The 16,329-nt window shown below is 43.5% G+C and overlaps 1 protein-coding gene across 1 annotated transcript in view; it reads left to right on the top strand.

The window, feature by feature from the left end:
• Positions 1-16,329, top strand: part of AHNAK2 (AHNAK nucleoprotein 2) — a 107,948-nt gene that overhangs the window by 69,051 nt on the left and 22,568 nt on the right. The window contains exons 2-8 of the mRNA XM_075129916.1: positions 1,149-1,213; positions 1,987-2,082; positions 4,186-4,248; positions 5,480-5,621; positions 6,224-6,405; positions 7,324-11,519; positions 11,994-16,151. Coding sequence (XP_074986017.1) covers positions 1,149-1,213; positions 1,987-2,082; positions 4,186-4,248; positions 5,480-5,621; positions 6,224-6,405; positions 7,324-11,519; positions 11,994-16,151 — 8,902 coding nt within the window. The remainder of the gene's footprint in view (positions 1-1,148; positions 1,214-1,986; positions 2,083-4,185; positions 4,249-5,479; positions 5,622-6,223; positions 6,406-7,323; positions 11,520-11,993; positions 16,152-16,329) is intronic.

Here is a 16,329-nt window from a genome sequence, read left to right as displayed (position 1 = left end):
CTGATACTGACCAATAACAGCTAAGTCTTTTTGGTTATCATGGCCCTAAGCACTCTGCACAAAGCTAGACCTATATTCCACAGCAAGGCCCCCTGGTTCTCTGATATATCCCAGTGCTGAATTTGCAGCACTTTGGAAATTCTCTGGCAGCTTCAAGTAAATTCAAATTCTGATGCTTTAGTTGTATCATATTTGAAAAATAAATCTTGCAACCAGCATAATATTCCATGTGCTAACTATTTCGGTACTAGAGTCACCTGATTTTATACTGCCCCCAAATTTTCCATTCACACCAGATTTTTGTATCACCAGTGTCTAACTGCATCAGAATGGTGGTGGCTTTGGTAGAAAGAGAGTTTTAACCCTTGAGAAGCTGTAGGCAGCAGTTTCAGATTTCATATCCACAAGGCAGTTGAATCTGTTGTCAGTAAGGAAGTTCTGGACTTCCTCTTTCATTCACCCTGAGAGGACAAGGTTAGAGGTGACTTGAACACCTTGGAAAGTGGAACTCCAAGTGTCCTACTCCAGCAACCAACCCCAGCCCCCATCTCCCAGTCTCAATATCCTCCAATGCACCAAACAATTATGAATAAGCACATTAGCTAGATGCTTCAGCTAAAATGATTTGTGTAAAATAGTTAATGTTGATATTTAAAATGCCATCATTAAGCTTCAGCATTAACACCCATGACATGAGGCAATTCCCACATTTCAGGAACTATTATTTCAGGCTACCTGACTTCTGTATGCTTTCCTATCTCTTTGAGCGTGCAAGTCAATTGAAGAGCTTGGAATAGAACTCAGAGGTCCTGATGCTTAGTGCCTGTCTCGAGCCATTAGGCCACAGTCCTTCCCATTAATTTAAAAGGTTCCTGCCAGCTTGTAATGTATTTTTCCAGGATTGGGACTTCTTTCTTCTTTACTCTTTACAAAGTTTTCATCAGTGGAGGTGTGACTATTTTTTGTACCTTTGGGAAGACTAGCAGGATGAAATTTGAGAAACCCTGCCACAAAGATTGGATATCAGGCCATTCTGTGACTTTCCATAACCGTACTGCTCTGTAAACTTTGTATTTGTAAAACACACTGCCTTGTGCACTGAGCTGATGGAGCAGTGCCTAGATTGATGGCTCATATGTTGTTTCCAGGTTCTGGCATACAGCTGAGACCAGGGGAGCCTGAGGCTGAGGCTGATACAGAAGAAGACGATTCTGTGAGTAATGTTACTGTTTACTTCTGAAAGCTTGAGAATTAATATTTTATTTACAATTTTTTTCACAAAGATGTGTCATTATTTCTGTTAAGGAGACATCGTGACGGCTGGATTGGCCTTCTGATAAACTGATGTTCAGATATACAGAATTTCAAAGGACAGAATTTGGGGCAGTGTAACGTGCATTAGAGTAGGGCTCTTTGCATTAAAGGGAGGGCTTTTCCCTCTCAGAGATTTGTAACATGCCAGTAAAAGTTATATTCTACGATATAGCAAATTCTCGTTTTCACAGTGGTTGAATTTTTGTTTCAAGGATGGTCCAACTTGTCCACTGGCATGATCTTCTTCAGAGACCCCAGAAGGAATTTTGCTGAATCAGCCAAAATTCCTCCTAGGAATTCCAACTGCTATGAGGCTCCACTGCACATCTGAGGTTACTGGGGGCATAATTTAGCCCTAAAGCAAGGGGGGAAAGTCGTCATAACCTCTTGTGATCATTATTTCTGTCTAATCTGTTTGGATTTCAAATTATCCTTAGTTCAGAAAGACATTGTGAAAGCATCATTTCTGTTTCCAAGAACTATATCCTCTGTTGTTTACATCAAATTCTTAAACAGGAATTATGTTTGCCCCAAAAGGAAATAACAAATGGCCATTCTGCAGCCACCATCACCGGTATCAGGCTTGCACAGAGAGGAATTTTATATTATATTTATTGCCTCCCTACTGTTGCTAAATGATGACCATTATTTCCCCTCATTTCTTTCCCGCAGGTCAATGAAGTGACAATAGAAAACATACGGCCAAGGCCACAAGGATCCTCTCCAGTTTATGAGTATTCCATAGAAGAAGAATATTTTAACAAAAAGGCAAGACATAGATAAGGTTTTCATGTTACACTCAATTCATTTTTAGCTAAATTCTCATCTTGTGGGGCTTATTAGCAAAAATCCCATTGACTTCCGTAGTACTAGAATTTGGACCTGTATGGAAAAGTATGTTGAAATCCACACCCTCACCTTGTCAATCCTTTCCTAGCCCTTTTAGTTTACCAAATAGTGCGTATTACTTGTATTTATAGGCAGGAGAGTTTCAGGATTCAGCTGACATTTCATTGTGAAGAAAAAGCATGTTCAGTAATATATACATTACATTAAGAAAATATTTGGTTTTCTATATGAAAATGTAAAGCTTTAAAGGATTTTTTCCTAATTCTTTCCTGATTGGAGGGGGGGTGGAGAGTATCAGGAAACAACTTTCTGGAAGATATAACCTGTAAAAAAAAAAAGCCTAAGATCAAGTTTATATAATATAGTCTTTGGAATTATCTGTATTTCTTGGTTAATTAAAGGGTAAAGATTTAATTAGTGTGATACTGTACGAGTGTGACTCACCACTGAAGCAATCTCTCGTGGCCACATGGAATGCCACAGGATCCTCCCTCTCTTGTCTCTGACAAATGGCTATTTGGGTGCGCCACCTCTTCTTGTGACTCAGCCCTCTGGCTGGAGCATAGATAGTCCGACCCTCTTTGGGATAACCCAAGAGTCCAACAAACAACAGTTCACTAACCTCATGTTGGGTTTTCAACCCAGCTCCAGATTCATTAGCCTGAACCCTGGGGTAAGGGGGCTTTCCACACACCTTCCTCAACCTTCCCTCACCTCTGGGTTCCAGTCCAGGAACCCTTTAATAAGCAGCCAAGGTGTGTCTTCATAGACCCCCTGCTGCCTCCTTGGACCACATCCTTCCTCCACCTGTCTTGAGCCTTTCCCACAGCCTTGTCCAAGGCTCATTGTCTGTCAGCCTCTCTCTCTTTCTCTCTCTGACTCTAGACCCCTTTCACAAGCTCACTGCAGAGCTTTAGCACTTTCTGCCACTCATGTGGCTTTGCTGCAGGAGAGTTTCTCTACTCCCCTAGCAGGGCAGTTCCTGACCCTGTGGGAGTTTTCTTGTCCTCCACCAGCATGCAGAAGCCTGGGAAACTCACTTCCTCCATCTTGCCTTCACAACTGCCTTGTACTCCCAGTTGCAAGCTATCCTGCCTTCCTTCAGGGAGGCTCTATCTAGCAGCAGGCCAACACAACTACCTGGATGCAGACAGTCTTCTGCCCCTGAATCAGAGCCAGACATCTGCTCTCCTTCCTGGTCGGTACCCCACTGAGCTTTTAGCTCCTCCCTCTAAGTTTGACAGCTACTGCAGGTGTAGTGGGGCAAAGCTGATTGAGCCCACAAGCTCTCATTTCATCCTCCTTGCACATTGTGGGGTTATACACAATGCCCAAGGTTTCCCGGGATTGTCCCTTTTTTGAGGTAGCTGTCCCAGATAAAATAGTTCAGATATCCCCCCCCTTTTTTTTTACCTCAGACATGCATGTTTAGACGAGCATGATAGATCCACAGCGTGACTGACATACAGTTTGTTCCGGCAAAAAAATGTGAAATCAAAATATATGGGAATTCTTGTCGGTTTCACCTAAATGGCTTGGTTGTAAAAATATTCTGTAAAAGGATTTCTCATTTTGAAACGCCTTTTAATTTTATTTACAATATTTAAAAATGTTAAAAATTCTCAAAAACAAAATGAAGCACGGCGTGTTTTGACTGAGCTGAAAGGATGATTTTTTTTTTTTTTGCTTTTTAAGTCACCAAAAATTCAAAAAAATTTGTTTTCAGTTTGAACTGAAACTATTTTTTTTAATTGCCAGCAAACCGAACAAACTGCACAGCTCCTATCATGTGGTTAAATCCACACACACTGAACTGAAAATTAACATTATAGACTCCAATGGAGACATCCGCTCCTGGTTTTTAAAACAGTAATAGACTTCAGTGTGAATTATGAATTTTAGCTCTCACCAAAATATAGGCTAAGAGCCCTGTTTTGAGCAAGGCAGAGGCCATATAATCTCTGTGTGAACTTTACAATACTATCTTAGCTGAACGCTAAATAATTACAATTGCTTTTCCAGCTACAAGAAGAGACAGAGAACAAAAAATATTCTACAGAAAAACAAAAAATGAGTCATTCACAGGTGAGTTTAAAAGGTTACACAGAAAGCAAATTTCATTAGAAAGTGCAAATATGGCAGGAGTAAATAGAGGAGAAAGAGCAATGGATTCAGATGAGTTTGGGCAACCTGCTTAATAAATAAGATTCCTATTGTATACTTTTGTATATTGTATACTGTGTAAGTCACAAGAAATTACCGCATCATGGGAATGTATGCACCGCTGTTATTTTCCCCTTCCCAATGGAAAAAACTTCGTTATAATGTAAAGCTCCTGCCTTAATGGGGTGGGGTAAAGAGAGAGTATGATCTTACATACCACACCTCTGTAAAAACCCCAGAGCAATTTTTTACAGTTAGACTCTTTGTTTTCTACAGTATAAAAGCTTCACAGGTGTGTGTGACACACCAGGGTACAATCCAGACTGATGAGCAGCTGTGTCATCCCTGCCCTGCAACCTTGGGAGCCTTATAATGCCTTGCTAAAGTAGCTCCCACCTGGTTGCTCACAGTCTTCCAGCATGCAAGCCACACCCTGAGTGTATGTAACTGTAGCCTGCTGGCTACATGTGGGTGACACTCTGGTTCGCACCAGCTTTGACTATACTGCAGAGTAACCCCAACACGCCCACCCCCATCTTAGATTTTCCCCAGAAATATATGTTCTGTACTGCCCAGCACACTCCTGGACAATACAAGTTATATTAAGTCCATTATTCCTTTATGAGACTAATATGCACACAACTTGAACCAAATGGAGTGGGGGTGGAGTGAGGGCAGAAAGAGGCGGGGCCTTGGGGGAAGGGATGAGTGGGGACAGGGGGCGGGGCCCAGGCAGAGCCAGGGGTCCAGCACCCCCCGGGCACATTGGAAAGTTGGCGCCTGTACAGCTTGGGACTGGGGCAAATGAAATGAACTTTAAAGAGAGGACCCAGCCCTTCCTCCCTGAAGCTCTGTCTTTCTGCTGCCCGAGCAGGACTGAAGCTGAGCAATCTCGCCCCTATCCAACACAACACTTAAGCATCTGCTTAACTTTAAATATTTGCACAGTCCCACTGGAATGGAGTCAAGGTGTTCAGCACTTTGCCCATATTGTATATATAAGTTCCCATTTTTAAGCAAACTTTCTTGAGGGAGATATGGTAAGTATGTCCGAAGGTGCTCATTTTTTGTGTGAGGAAGATTTCAGTATAGTTTCAAGTGGTCGGTGTGAATTAACAATGAATTTTAACATGACATCTTTCTGGGCATCTAGGCGTCTATGGAGGTGACCCTGAAAACAGAAGTGGAATCTGGTGCTAGCGGTTTTAGTGTGACTGGTGGAGGAAGTGAAGGAATATTTGTAAAACAAGTGCTCAAGGAATCCCCTGCTTCGAAAATATTCAGTTTGAGAGAAGGTACAGTCTGATATTCTGGATTTTTTAAAAACACTATTATCTAGAAATTTGATAAAAATTAAAAATCACAAAGTTTGTGTATAAGTACACACACACAATCATATTTTCAGTTACTAGTAAAAATAGGTCCCCGTCCTGCAAACACCTATACACATGTTTAACTTTACTCCCATGAGCAGTTTGCAGGCTCAGTACCTGAAATAATAATGAAATATGGATTTCCTACAAATCATGGAATACACTACTCTTCACTAGAACTAGTCAGTAATTTATATACATATATATATATACATACACACAATTAATTCATTAAATTTCAAAGATAAAAGTAACTTACATCTATGAAGACTGTGGCCCAATATGCAGTAAGCCTTTTATGAACTATTATGTGCATGAATACACAATAATACAATAAATAATACTATTTAAACAAATAAAACTCCAAAGCATACATATTAAAACAAATCATGATATGCTTTATATAATCATCATATGTTTATGACCCTTCATGTTTATATGATCATCAAGAAAAATGTGATCTGAAAAACTGCATGATATAGCAAACTGATATCTTAAAATAAAATGTCTGGTACCATTTGCAGGTGATCAGCTATTAAGTACCACAATATTTTTTGATAATATCAAATATGAAGATGCACTCAAGATTCTACAATATTCCGAGCCATACAAAGTACAATTCAGCCTCAAAAGAAAACTTGGTGGGAAAGAAGAGCTAGAAAAAATACATTCTACAGTACAACCCAAGAAGGAAAAAATAACTCAGGTAAAATTATTTCTGTATCATGTTAGAAAGAATAGGAAAATACTACAAACGTCCATTATATAGTACCATTGGAGATGGGAAAATACAGGCCCTTGTCCCGCAAACACACACATGCTTCACTTTACTACCTTTATGATACTGTTGGACAAAACCTGCAGTGCACACTCAGGGTGAAATCCGCTCCTATGCAGAAAACCAGCACAAAAACTATGCACCTCTTCAGTCCAAATTAAGCCCTGTCTACAAGGGAGTATTTCACTTAAGTCCTTAATCAAGCTAAACTTACATTGAATATGATGGTAGTTTAGTTTTGTTGAAGGGAGGACTCAGAGTCTGACCCAGCTTCCATTTCAGTGAATGGAAACAGGAACAGGTCCAGAGTGAGAAAGGGATTTGGTTCTTCGACTATAAACTAGTGATAGAGAAAATATAAAATCATCAAACAGTAAGGACAAATTTTTAGAAGATATTTTTAGTCACAATGTTTTAGAGTTCAACTAGGTATCCTAGGGATCTGAGACTGCTCCAAATGAAGTCAGTATTAGCCATGGTTGGAATATTTCAACATATAAAATGTCAACAAAAAATGGCTTTTCTTTTGAGCACCTATAGTCAATACTGGTTTAGTCACTGACATCTGTCACAACAGAATCTAATCATGGGTTTCCATCTGATTAAAATGTATCTTATTTCTCACTTTGCAAATTGAATAATCTCAGAATAAAATATATTTAGGAGTTGCTGTTGACTACAAGACAGGATGTTTTCTATAGAATCTAGACTTCGGTAGCTATATACATCTATTAACTTAATATAATAATTTCATTTCATGTAACTTTTGATTGTATTGCACCCAAAACAAGATGAACATTATACACATTTTATATTCATATTTACAAAAAACAACCTCTTCTTCAGGAAAAAGAGCTTAATGAAAAAATTCCTGGAACAACACTGGAGATTTCAGAAAAGATTACTTCAGAAGAAGACAAGGAAAAGGAAATTGTAAAAAAAAGGTTGGGAAGAACAAAACAACCCAGAAAAGAGAGATTGTCATGGCCCAAATTCCAGTCAATGAAAAATAAAAAGATTTTGGGGCACAGAAGATCTCATAGTACATCAGATGCATATGAGCATGCTATACAAGATATTTCCCCAACAAGCACTGACACTGAGTCACAATTACAAGAAGAAGAATTCTGTGCTAAAGAGAAAAAAGGAAGCCAAAAGAAACTGAAGTTCCCTAATATTGGATTCAAAATGCATAGAACAAAAGCAGAAACGGAAGAGAAGCAGAGATTAGAAATAAAAACCGTGACACCAACAAAAAAGGATAAAATACGAAAAGAAGATATCAGCATGGAAACTCCAGAAATACTAACTGTACAATATACTATGTCTTCTGCACATGAAACAAAAGCAGGTGAAATACAAGAAAATGTCAAAAAAGACTTAAAAGACATGGAAAATGGCTTACCAATCTATACAAAGAAGTGCCCTGAAGTTGAAATTAACATTAAAAAACAAAAGGACCAGATAGCAATATCTAAACCTACTACTACAACACCACAAATACCACCAATAACAACACAAATATCAAAACCTACATCAGAAATACAAACACCTGGTCTCAAAGACACACAAAGCAAACAAATACCGCAAGCATTACCAAGGACCAGAAAAAAGAAACAAAAAGGTTCATCAGAACAAAAACCCACCAAAATTCTTCTACAACGTCCTGGAGAAGGAATAACAAATAAAGAAATGACGGATCACCTAGAACACAGTTCTATTCAAATAAAAGGTCTAGAAATAAAAACAACAACAAAAGAAACAGGAAAAATAAAACAAGAAAAAGAGAAAAATGAAGAATGGGAGCAGGATCAGATGCAAATATCAGATATACAACAAGAAAAGTTTGGAATTGGCATCAATAAGGGAAAGCAGCCAGAAAGTGAAATCACATTACACGAAATGGAAACTGACATACAAAAGAAAACACTAAAAATGGAAGGACTGGAAATTGATAAGGAGGTCCCAAAAGCACCAGTGCAAATTGATCCTATGACAGAAGGCTCAGGCTGGAAAATCCAAATGCCATCACTCAAAATGCCCAAAATGCCTAAAGCAGACCTTCAAGCACCAAAGGTGGACATCACCCTCCCATCAGTAGACGTTTCTCTTCCAAAGGCCGAAGTGGACATTCAAGGCCCAGAAGCAACAGCTCAAGCGGTAAAGATAGAAGGTGAAATAAAAGCCACAGAGAAACATGCGAAAGGAAAAGAAAGGAAGTTCAAAATGCCAAAATTCGGCATGCCTTCATTTAGCTGGTCCACCACAAAAGAGACCAGTGGTGGCGTAGCAGATGTTGAAGCAAGCCTCAAAGAGCCCCAGGTGACAGTGCCGTCAGCTGGGGCAGAAGGAGAGATAACACTGTCAGGACCCGCAATCCAGGCTCCAAGTGCTGAACTGGAAATCGGGACTTCTGCAGGAAAAGATGGTGAGCAGGGGAAACTTAAAATGCCTGATGTTAAGCTGCCAAGTGTGAAGCTTCCCAAAGTCAAGGCTCCCCAGGTACAGGTCAGTCTGCCAAAGGTAGAGGCAGATATTTCCCTTCCCAAATCACAAGCCGAAATGAAAGAGGGGGGATTTGAAGTGAAAGTTCCCGCCATGGAAAGCAGTATTGAAGTTGAGACAGGGAAAGCAGAGGCAACAGGGATGCAAATACACATGCCAAAAGTCAAGATGCCTTCTACGGGATTTTCTAAACCTGAAATCAAAGCTCCCAAAGTAGACGTGGACGTTACTTTACCCAAAGCCGATGTCTCACTTCCCACGTGTGATGTCAGTCTTCAAGAAGCTGACCTGAAAGCAGCCTCCGTTCCTGCAGATGTCAAAATCTCAGCACCTGGAGTCAAGATTCCCAAAATAGAAGGTTCCTTTGAGCTGAAGGGTCCAGGAATTGAAGCGAAAGCACCATCAGCTGAAATTGCGGTGGAGGGAGCAGAGGTGAAAACTGCCGGTTTGGAAGGGAAAATTCAAATGCCTAAATTTGAAAAGCCAAAGTTTGGAGTTTCACTTCCAAAAGGCAAAGTGCCAGAAGGCGAGATCAGCTTACCCAAAATGGAAGCTGACATTCCCAAGCCAAAAGTCAAAGGCCAAGTGGGTGCAATCGGCGTGGAAACCCCGACGCTAGCAGTGGAAGCTGATGTTCCTGACCTAGAGACTGAAGCTTCTGGCTGGAAAATCCAAATGCCATCACTCAAAATGCCCAAAATGCCTAAAGCAGACCTTCAAGCACCAAAGGTGGACATCACCCTCCCATCAGTAGACGTTTCTCTTCCAAAGGCCGAGGTGGACATTCAAGGCCCGGAAGCAACAGCTCAAGCGGTAAAGATAGAAGGTGAAATAAAAGCCACAGAGAAAGATGCGAAAGGAAAAGAAAGGAAGTTCAAACTGCCAAAATTCGGCATGCCTTCATTTGGCTGGTCCACCACAAAAGAGACCAGTGGTGGCGTAGCAGATGTTGAAGCAAGCCTCAAAGAGCCCCAGGTGACAGTGCCGTCAGCTGGGGCAGAAGGAGAGATAACACTGTCAGGACCCGCAATCCAGGCTCCAAGTGCTGAACTGGAAATCGGGACTTCTGCAGGAAAAGATGGTGAGCAGGGGAAACTTAAAATGCCTGATGTTAAGCTGCCGAGTGTGAAGCTTCCCAAAGTCAAGGCTCCCCAGGTACAGGTCAGTCTGCCAAAGGTAGAGGCAGATATTTCCCTTCCCAAATCACAAGCCGAAATGAAAGAGGGGGGATTTGAAGTGAAAGTTCCCGCCATGGAAAGCAGTATTGAAGTTGAGACAGGGAAAGCAGAGGCAACAGGGATGCAAATACACATGCCAAAAGTCAAGATGCCTTCTACGGGATTTTCTAAACCTGAAATCAAAGCTCCCAAAGTAGACGTGGACGTTACTTTACCCAAAGCCGATGTCTCACTTCCCACGTGTGATGTCAGTCTTCAAGAAGCTGACCTGAAAGCAGCCTCCGTTCCTGCAGATGTCAAAATCTCAGCACCTGGAGTCAAGATTCCCAAAATAGAAGGTTCCTTTGAGCTGAAGGGTCCAGGAATTGAAGCGAAGGCACCATCAGCTGAAATTGCGGTGGAGGGAGCAGAGGTGAAAACTGCCGGTTTGGAAGGGAAAATTCAAATGCCTAAATTTGAAAAGCCAAAGTTTGGAGTTTCACTTCCAAAAGGCAAAGTGCCAGAAGGCAAGATCAGCTTACCCAAAATGGAAGCTGACATTCCCAAGCCAAAAGTCAAAGGCCAAGTGGGTGCAATCGGCGTGGAAACCCCGACGCTAGCAGTGGAAGCTGATGTTCCTGACCTAGAGACTGAAGCTTCCGGCTGGAAAATCCAAATGCCATCACTCAAAATGCCCAAAATGCCTAAAGCAGACCTTCAAGCACCAAAGGTGGACATCACCCTCCCATCAGTAGACGTTTCTCTTCCAAAGGCCGAGGTGGACATTCAAGGCCCGGAAGCAACAGCTCAAGCGGTAAAGATAGAAGGTGAAATAAAAGCCACAGAGAAAGATGCGAAAGGAAAAGAAAGGAAGTTCAAACTGCCAAAATTCGGCATGCCTTCATTTGGCTGGTCCACCACAAAAGAGACCAGTGGTGGCGTAGCAGATGTTGAAGCAAGCCTCAAAGAGCCCCAGGTGACAGTGCCGTCAGCTGGGGCAGAAGGAGAGATAACACTGTCAGGACCCGCAATCCAGGCTCCAAGTGCTGAACTGGAAATCGGGACTTCTGCAGGAAAAGATGGTGAGCAGGGGAAACTTAAAATGCCTGATGTTAAGCTGCCGAGTGTGAAGCTTCCCAAAGTCAAGGCTCCCCAGGTACAGGTCAGTCTGCCAAAGGTAGAGGCAGATATTTCCCTTCCCAAATCACAAGCCGAAATGAAAGAGGGGGGATTTGAAGTGAAAGTTCCCGCCATGGAAAGCAGTATTGAAGTTGAGACAGGGAAAGCAGAGGCAACAGGGATGCAAATACACATGCCAAAAGTCAAGATGCCTTCTACGGGATTTCCTAAACCTGAAATCAAAGCTCCCAAAGTAGACGTGGACGTTACTTTACCCAAAGCCGATGTCTCACTTCCCACGTGTGATGTCAGTCTTCAAGAAGCTGACCTGAAAGCAGCCTCCGTTCCTGCAGATGTCAAAATCTCAGCACCTGGAGTCAAGATTCCCAAAATAGAAGGTTCCTTTGAGCTGAAGGGTCCAGGAATTGAAGCGAAGGCACCATCAGCTGAAATTGCGGTGGAGGGAGCAGAGGTGAAAACTGCCGGTTTGGAAGGGAAAATTCAAATGCCTAAATTTGAAAAGCCAAAGTTTGGAGTTTCACTTCCAAAAGGCAAAGTGCCAGAAGGCAAGATCAGCTTACCCAAAATGGAAGCTGACATTCCCAAGCCAAAAGTCAAAGGCCAAGTGGGTGCAATCGGCGTGGAAACCCCGACGCTAGCAGTGGAAGCTGATGTTCCTGACCTAGAGACTGAAGCTTCCGGCTGGAAAATCCAAATGCCATCACTCAAAATGCCCAAAATGCCTAAAGCAGAACTTCAAGCACCAAAGGTGGACATCACCCTCCCATCAGTAGACGTTTCTCTTACAAAGGCCGAGGTGGACATTCAAGGCCCAGAAGCAACAGCTCAAGCGGTAAAGATAGAAGGTGAAATAAAAGCCACAGAGAAAGATGCGAAAGGAAAAGAAAGTAAGTTCAAACTGCCAAAATTCGGCATGCCTTCATTTGGCTGGTCCACCACAAAAGAGACCAGTGGTGGCGTAGCAGATGTTGAAGCAAGCCTCAAAGAGCCCCAGGTGACAGTGCCGTCAGCTGGGGCAGAAGGAGAGATAACACTGTCAGGACCCGCAATCCAGGCTCCAAGTGCTGAACTGGAAATCGGGACTTCTGCAGGAAAAGATGGTGAGAAGGGGAAACTTAAAATGCCTGATGTTAAGCTGCCGAGTGTGAAGCTTCCCAAAGTCAAGGCTCCCCAGGTACAGGTCAGTCTGCCAAAGGTAGAGGCAGATATTTCCCTTCCCAAATCACAAGCCGAAATGAAAGAGGGGGGATTTGAAGTGAAAGTTCCCGCCATGGAAAGCAGTATTGAAGTTGAGACAGGGAAAGCAGAGGCAACAGGGATGCAAATACACATGCCAAAAGTCAAGATGCCTTCTACGGGATTTTCTAAACCTGAAATCAAAGCTCCCAAAGTAGACGTGGACGTTACTTTACCCAAAGCCGATGTCTCACTTCCCACGTGTGATGTCAGTCTTCAAGAAGCTGACCTGAAAGCAGCCTCCGTTCCTGCAGATGTCAAAATCTCAGCACCTGGAGTCAAGATTCCCAAAATAGAAGGTTCCTTTGAGCTGAAGGGTCCAGGAATTGAAGCGAAGGCACCATCAGCTGAAATTGCGGTGGAGGGAGCAGAGGTGAAAACTGCCGGTTTGGAAGGGAAAATTCAAATGCCTAAATTTGAAAAGCCAAAGTTTGGAGTTTCACTTCCAAAAGGCAAAGTGCCAGAAGGCGAGATCAGCTTACCCAAAATGGAAGCTGACATTCCCAAGCCAAAAGTCAAAGGCCAAGTGGGTGCAATCGGCGTGGAAACCCCGACGCTAGCAGTGGAAGCTGATGTTCCTGACCTAGAGACTGAAGCTTCCGGCTGGAAAATCCAAATGCCATCACTCAAAATGCCCAAAATGCCTAAAGCAGACCTTCAAGCACCAAAGGTGGACATCACCCTCCCATCAGTAGACATTTCTCTTCCAAAGGCCGAGGTGGACATTCAAGGCCCAGAAGCAACAGCTCAAGCGGTAAAGATAGAAGGTGAAATAAAAGCCACAGAGAAAGATGCGAAAGGAAAAGAAAGTAAGTTCAAACTGCCAAAATTCGGCATGCCTTCATTTGGCTGGTCCACCACAAAAGAGACCAGTGGTGGCGTAGCAGATGTTGAAGCAAGCCTCAAAGAGCCCCAGGTGACAGTGCCGTCAGCTGGGGCAGAAGGAGAGATAACACTGTCAGGACCCGCAATCCAGGCTCCAAGTGCTGAACTGGAAATCGGGACTTCTGCAGGAAAAGATGGTGAGCAGGGGAAACTTAAAATGCCTGATGTTAAGCTGCCGAGTGTGAAGCTTCCCAAAGTCAAGGCTCCCCAGGTACAGGTCAGTCTGCCAAAGGTAGAGGCAGATATTTCCCTTCCCAAATCACAAGCCGAAATGAAAGAGGGGGGATTTGAAGTGAAAGTTCCCGCCATGGAAAGCAGTATTGAAGTTGAGACAGGGAAAGCAGAGGCAACAGGGATGCAAATACACATGCCAAAAGTCAAGATGCCTTCTACGGGATTTTCTAAACCTGAAATCAAAGCTCCCAAAGTAGACGTGGACGTTACTTTACCCAAAGCCGATGTCTCACTTCCCACGTGTGATGTCAGTCTTCAAGAAGCTGACCTGAAAGCAGCCTCCGTTCCTGCAGATGTCAAAATCTCAGCACCTGGAGTCAAGATTCCCAAAATAGAAGGTTCCTTTGAGCTGAAGGGTCCAGGAATTGAAGCGAAAGCACCATCAGCTGAAATTGCGGTGGAGGGAGCAGAGGTGAAAACTGCCGGTTTGGAAGGGAAAATTCAAATGCCTAAATTTGAAAAGCCAAAGTTTGGAGTTTCACTTCCAAAAGGCAAAGTGCCAGAAGGCGAGATCAGCTTACCCAAAATGGAAGCTGACATTCCCAAGCCAAAAGTCAAAGGCCAAGTGGGTGCAATCGGCGTGGAAACCCCGACGCTAGCAGTGGAAGCTGATGTTCCTGACCTAGAGACTGAAGCTTCTGGCTGGAAAATCCAAATGCCATCACTCAAAATGCCCAAAATGCCTAAAGCAGACCTTCAAGCACCAAAGGTGGACATCACCCTCCCATCAGTAGACGTTTCTCTTCCAAAGGCCGAGGTGGACATTCAAGGCCCGGAAGCAACAGCTCAAGCGGTAAAGATAGAAGGTGAAATAAAAGCCACAGAGAAAGATGCGAAAGGAAAAGAAAGGAAGTTCAAACTGCCAAAATTCGGCATGCCTTCATTTGGCTGGTCCACCACAAAAGAGACCAGTGGTGGCGTAGCAGATGTTGAAGCAAGCCTCAAAGAGCCCCAGGTGACAGTGCCGTCAGCTGGGGCAGAAGGAGAGATAACACTGTCAGGACCCGCAATCCAGGCTCCAAGTGCTGAACTGGAAATCGGGACTTCTGCAGGAAAAGATGGTGAGCAGGGGAAACTTAAAATGCCTGATGTTAAGCTGCCGAGTGTGAAGCTTCCCAAAGTCAAGGCTCCCCAGGTACAGGTCAGTCTGCCAAAGGTAGAGGCAGATATTTCCCTTCCCAAATCACAAGCCGAAATGAAAGAGGGGGGATTTGAAGTGAAAGTTCCCGCCATGGAAAGCAGTATTGAAGTTGAGACAGGGAAAGCAGAGGCAACAGGGATGCAAATACACATGCCAAAAGTCAAGATGCCTTCTACGGGATTTTCTAAACCTGAAATCAAAGCTCCCAAAGTAGACGTGGACGTTACTTTACCCAAAGCCGATGTCTCACTTCCCACGTGTGATGTCAGTCTTCAAGAAGCTGACCTGAAAGCAGCCTCCGTTCCTGCAGATGTCAAAATCTCAGCACCTGGAGTCAAGATTCCCAAAATAGAAGGTTCCTTTGAGCTGAAGGGTCCAGGAATTGAAGCGAAGGCACCATCAGCTGAAATTGCGGTGGAGGGAGCAGAGGTGAAAACTGCCGGTTTGGAAGGGAAAATTCAAATGCCTAAATTTGAAAAGCCAAAGTTTGGAGTTTCACTTCCAAAAGGCAAAGTGCCAGAAGGCAAGATCAGCTTACCCAAAATGGAAGCTGACATTCCCAAGCCAAAAGTCAAAGGCCAAGTGGGTGCAATCGGCGTGGAAACCCCGACGCTAGCAGTGGAAGCTGATGTTCCTGACCTAGAGACTGAAGCTTCCGGCTGGAAAATCCAAATGCCATCACTCAAAATGCCCAAAATGCCTAAAGCAGACCTTCAAGCACCAAAGGTGGACATCACCCTCCCATCAGTAGACGTTTCTCTTCCAAAGGCCGAGGTGGACATTCAAGGCCCGGAAGCAACAGCTCAAGCGGTAAAGATAGAAGGTGAAATAAAAGCCACAGAGAAAGATGCGAAAGGAAAAGAAAGGAAGTTCAAACTGCCAAAATTCGGCATGCCTTCATTTGGCTGGTCCACCACAAAAGAGACCAGTGGTGGCGTAGCAGATGTTGAAGCAAGCCTCAAAGAGCCCCAGGTGACAGTGCCGTCAGCTGGGGCAGAAGGAGAGATAACACTGTCAGGACCCGCAATCCAGGCTCCAAGTGCTGAACTGGAAATCGGGACTTCTGCAGGAAAAGATGGTGAGCAGGGGAAACTTAAAATGCCTGATGTTAAGCTGCCGAGTGTGAAGCTTCCCAAAGTCAAGGCTCCCCAGGTACAGGTCAGTCTGCCAAAGGTAGAGGCAGATATTTCCCTTCCCAAATCACAAGCCGAAATGAAAGAGGGGGGATTTGAAGTGAAAGTTCCCGCCATGGAAAGCAGTATTGAAGTTGAGACAGGGAAAGCAGAGGCAACAGGGATGCAAATACACATGCCAAAAGTCAAGATGCCTTCTACGGGATTTCCTAAACCTGAAATCAAAGCTCCCAAAGTAGACGTGGACGTTACTTTACCCAAAGCCGATGTCTCACTTCCCACGTGTGATGTCAGTCTTCAAGAAGCTGACCTGAAAGCAGCCTCCGTTCCTGCAGATGTCAAAATCTCAGCACCTGGAGTCAAGATTCCCAAAATAGAAGGTTCCTTTGAGCTGAAGGGTCCAGGAATTGAAGCGAAGGCA

The sequence above is a fragment of the Caretta caretta genome, chromosome 6, assembly GCF_965140235.1.
Source record: "Caretta caretta isolate rCarCar2 chromosome 6, rCarCar1.hap1, whole genome shotgun sequence".
Taxonomy (NCBI): Eukaryota; Metazoa; Chordata; order Testudines; family Cheloniidae; genus Caretta; species Caretta caretta.
The sequence above is the reverse complement of the archived record's forward strand: the minus strand, read 5'-3'. Positions and strand labels throughout refer to the sequence as shown.